The 4592-nt window shown below is 27.8% G+C and overlaps 1 protein-coding gene across 1 annotated transcript in view; it reads right to left on the reverse strand.

Annotated features, from left to right (window-relative positions):
* Nucleotides 1-4392, reverse strand: part of HELRODRAFT_115766 (hypothetical protein) — a gene marked incomplete at both ends in the record, with an annotated part of 7181 nt that extends 2789 nt beyond the window's left edge. Inside the window, 6 exons of the mRNA XM_009030445.1 lie at nt 23-146; nt 638-758; nt 1313-1410; nt 1757-1878; nt 2467-2571; nt 4285-4392. Coding sequence (XP_009028693.1) covers nt 23-146; nt 638-758; nt 1313-1410; nt 1757-1878; nt 2467-2571; nt 4285-4392 — 678 coding nt within the window. The remainder of the gene's footprint in view (nt 1-22; nt 147-637; nt 759-1312; nt 1411-1756; nt 1879-2466; nt 2572-4284) is intronic.
* Between the last annotated feature and the right edge of the window lie 200 nt (nt 4393-4592).

The raw sequence follows: 4592 nt of genomic DNA on the forward strand, positions 1-4592 counted from the left end.
TAGATAGATAGATAAATAGAACGTTGGCAAAAATATTCAATGAAAAAAAATCACGAACCTGAGCAGAATGTAGTTGAATCCCATACAACTCTACCTTCCTTGCTGTATCTAACAAGTTGAAATCTGCTTCAGCAGGTGACTGGCCCCTGAAAAAATTAATTTGTAATGTCAAAAAAAACTTACAGCTCTTATAATTGAGTGATGAAAAAAATTTTAAGACCAGAAATGTTGAAAAAATAATAAAACATTTGTAAACTTGTTCTAAGACTTTCAATGTGACAATGTAACTTTGTGCCTGTTACACATCAGCAATATTATTCTTCAACTCAGCTTGCATAAACCAAGCTTATTTATATGTACAACTTTAGTTCATTTCATCTTTTCAACTTTCTTTTTTAACCTACCTTCAATTTTTGCAATAAATTCCTAAAGTGTAAAATCTTTACAACCAGCCCCAATTTAATATTTAACCAACGTGTCCCATCACACAACTTTATGCTTAATTGATATCAACAGATATCCTATTTTAGGAAAAACTTTCTGCAATATTTTTATCTCATTTAAATAAAATTGAAAAAAGAAACGTTAGTAACAAAATCAATTTCTAAAAGACCAAAAAATTAGCAAAAATATTAACATGTGCTCCTTATGGTGTTCCATGATTTGTAGTTCAATTTCAGGTGTCTGGTTGGGAAGCAAGTGCAGTTGGCTGATGTACGACTGACTGGCATATTCATCACAATAATTTCCAAGTTCAGCTACCAACAAGTTGAAAAAAAGATTTAAAAAAAAACAAGTCTACATATGTAAAATTTAATGTAATTACCAAGCATGTGAAGTTATTATAAGAATCGTAATCATTAAGTCAATTCACTTATGTTAATTATTGTAAATATTTCAAATTTCTTTCTTAAATATGAACTACTTACTTAATTTATTTATTGAAGTCTATTATTTTAAATAGGTCTGTTAATTACTTTATGCATTGAGATTGCAAATGAGCAGTTATAACAAATTTCAACTCAATCAAACATGATGAATGCTGAGGGGCGAGTAGCAGAAATAGAAATGTTGTAGTGCATTTAAATTTGATACCATTTTACGGATGGAAATAAACTCTGACTGCATCGGGTTAGATGTAAGTAATTTTTTACTAAAATTCTAAATTATTCGATACAAATATACAATAATATAAACTTCATTATTACTTTAATTTTTAAGATATCACGTTTTTTATACAATGTTGGCAAAATAAGTAAGTCTACAAGAAATGAATGTGTGACAACATTATGATTAAGTGTGAACTTTTAACCTTGAACAATGTATGAAGCCAAGAGAACTGCTGTGTGCTCCTGGCAGTAAAGATCCCCGGACAACAAATCTCTTTTGATCTGCAGAGCCAGTAAGTACCTGAGTTTGAAAATTTTATATCAACCACATTGTTATAGGAAACAAAGGAAATGTCTAATTTTAAATGTAGATTTCCAATTTTTACTTAAAACAAAAAACAAATTTAGACAACCTAAAATTCACATACATAAAAATGAATAAAAAAAATTGAGTGAAATGATACAAAGACCATCATATGTGCATGATGTGGTACTTGCATGTGCATATGTAATGTGTATGAGCATCATGTGGTGTGGAAAGTACAGCCTTTGAGGCTAGAGGTTTAATCATGAGTGAAGGAAATAACATGAGAGTGGCTCTGCATTTGACAGAGCTGTATTATTAATAATAAATTAAAAAAACACACAACCTTGTAAATTCTTCTTCGAGCAAGCCAGGATCAGGAGTATAAAATTTTAGAAGAAATTTGAAGAATAACTGATTCCTTGTCACTTGTTTTAAAATAGGTTTCTCATGGTCTAACCAACACTTGAAACAAAATAATGAAACAAAAAATACTTTTAGGAAATATAATTTGAGAAATGAAATTATTAAAGAACTGTAGTGAATCTGGCATATCAGAAAAGTTTCCTTCAAAATTAAAGAATCCAATGAGTTCTATTCATAGGTGCATGTATAAAAATTCCTCTCAAGATTTAGTGTTCAGACCCCTTAATAATATCATACCAATCAAGATAGGAGATGCCATGGTGACTACTACACTATCCAAAATAAATTACCTTCTTTAACAAGTCACTGAACCATTCCATACATTTCTCATATAGATTTTTCAAAAACCTCTCACAAAATCCTCATTATTCTCCTTTCATCATGTTTCTAATAAACTTAAAATTGCAATTTCATATTATCCTTACTCAATTACCATTAAAAGAAACTGTCAAATAATTCAGACATTCCCAGATTTTAATTCTGATTCTTATTTTATCTTAATAATAAACTGTCACGTCGAACTGACAATACAAAGCATTGCTTTGCTTCTTTATTTTAACCATGCCATACAATTAAAATATTGAGAAGCAAATGATGCATGAAATATTGTTATAAAAAACGATTTACTGGTATCAACTCCGGGTTATTGTATTGTAAATCAAAGTAGTCACATTCTATAAGTTGCAATTTCTTGATGACTGCATTGAATAAATCTATTCCTCTTCCTTTCAACTGAAATAATGTGAATTTTAATAATTATTAATATACAATATTAGCGTAAAAGCTGTTGACAAAGATTTGAATGAGGATTGAAATCAAACTAATCACTCATCACAATACAAATAATGTAAGAGTTAGTTAAATGGCTTGAAAAATAATACATTAAATAAAAATATGGACAAAAAAAGTTCATGGCTACTGATGAATCTCTGCCACTTAGTTAATAGAACTTTATGTTGGGCAAAGTGTGACAAAACACACAACACTTTAAATTTCCAGTAGAATGAGAATAGAACAACAAACATTTACAGCCTATTTTACTAAACAACAATTATTATTAACTCAAACTATTACATCAAAAAATATTTACTTACATGTTTAATTTATAATAAGATTATTAACAAATCAGCATGTTATGTATCAGATAACAGCAAATATTGCTGAATAAAACTAATAAAAGATTCAAGCTTTTGCCAGCTTTATTATTTTGTGAAAAAATGTTTCAAGATTGTGCAAACAAAATTTTTCTAAAGAGCGGCATTTTATATTTGCAGCCACCCTCATCTGTTTTACATCCTCACCTGTATTTCAAAAAAGCTAAAAAACTCATAATTTGTAGTTTTAATTTTGGAAAAAATAAATTAAAAAAGAATATTTTGTAGCAACTTATTACATTATTTATAAAATAAAAATGAAAAAATTACATTAGGCCAAAAATGCTCTCATCCACATACATTGATTATTATATTAGACATGGCACAATTCCTCCTGCACCTTGTAGAGTGCATCTTTGTTTTTAGCTTCATTGGTCAAAGCATTGTCTCACATTTTCTCATCATGTAATAACTCCAATGGATTAATTGAATTGTAAATGATGATTATTTGTTATTATATTTTTAGAAAGTTTTAAAAAAAAATTAATTTATATCTACCAAAAATAAATTATATTAAAAATCATTGCCTGCTGTATAAAAGTAATTTTAATTATCATCCGAGGATACAAATAATCTCTTTTCACCAGTCAAAATGAGGTTCATTCAATTCAATTTTCTAAATATTGTATTGATTATTACAATGTAAGCAAGATTTTTGAAATATTTTTAGTTGATCATTTTTGATCAATTATATTATGATTTATTGAAGAATTATTTGATAAAAAATTTAGTATTACATAGTCATATATCATATAGGCCACAATCTAATGATTTACTTGCATGGTTTATTAATCAAAAACAATCAACAAGTACAATTTTTAAATGATTACTTTTTTTAAATAAGTTTTTTACAATTATGAAATATCAATTTAACAATACTGCACAAGCAAAATTTTATACCAACACCAAAATCAAAGATACTCTAAAAATCATTTTTTAATTTAATCCATGCAATCCTCAGTTTTGCCAGTCATATTCCATGTGTATCAGCCTATTCTAAATGATATACAAGCTTCTACCATGTATTTCAGAAATTTTAGAGAAAGAAAAAAGAAACAACAAATTTTTTTTCTTCTATGCATTTGTAAAATGTAGTTTAGAAAAAACTATTATACTAAGTTTGTGGTTTTGAGAATTTTTCATCTGCAACTGCAGACAGAAGATATTACCAAAGTAAAATTAGGTTAACTTCCCAATGCTCTAGTTTTTACATGAAAATAACGATAAATAACAAAACAACACTGCACAAGAAAATAAATAAAATACAAAATTTTAAAATAAGCTTACTTACAGGGATAGGAAAATTTTGCACTGTGTCATCAAGCATAAGAACTTTACAATTGAGAGACCTGCCAGCATGAATCGGTGATGTTACCGGAGTACCACTGTTGCTTGACATCACGACAACAATTTAACAAATAATTGCTCTTTTATTTTAAGTAAGAACTTCTGAATAAAACTTCAATAGACTTGACTGAACTAGTTTGATAAAATATTGAATGTCAGGCAGTCAGTTTTTTTAATAATTGAACTATTATTTTAGTCGTACTATCTATGACTATTTTATTTTTGGATTTCAAAAATCTAGTTTTAGACTTT

The sequence above is a fragment of the Helobdella robusta genome (assembly GCF_000326865.2).
Source record: "Helobdella robusta unplaced genomic scaffold HELROscaffold_68, whole genome shotgun sequence".
In the NCBI taxonomy this organism is placed as follows: domain Eukaryota; kingdom Metazoa; phylum Annelida; class Clitellata; order Rhynchobdellida; family Glossiphoniidae; genus Helobdella; species Helobdella robusta.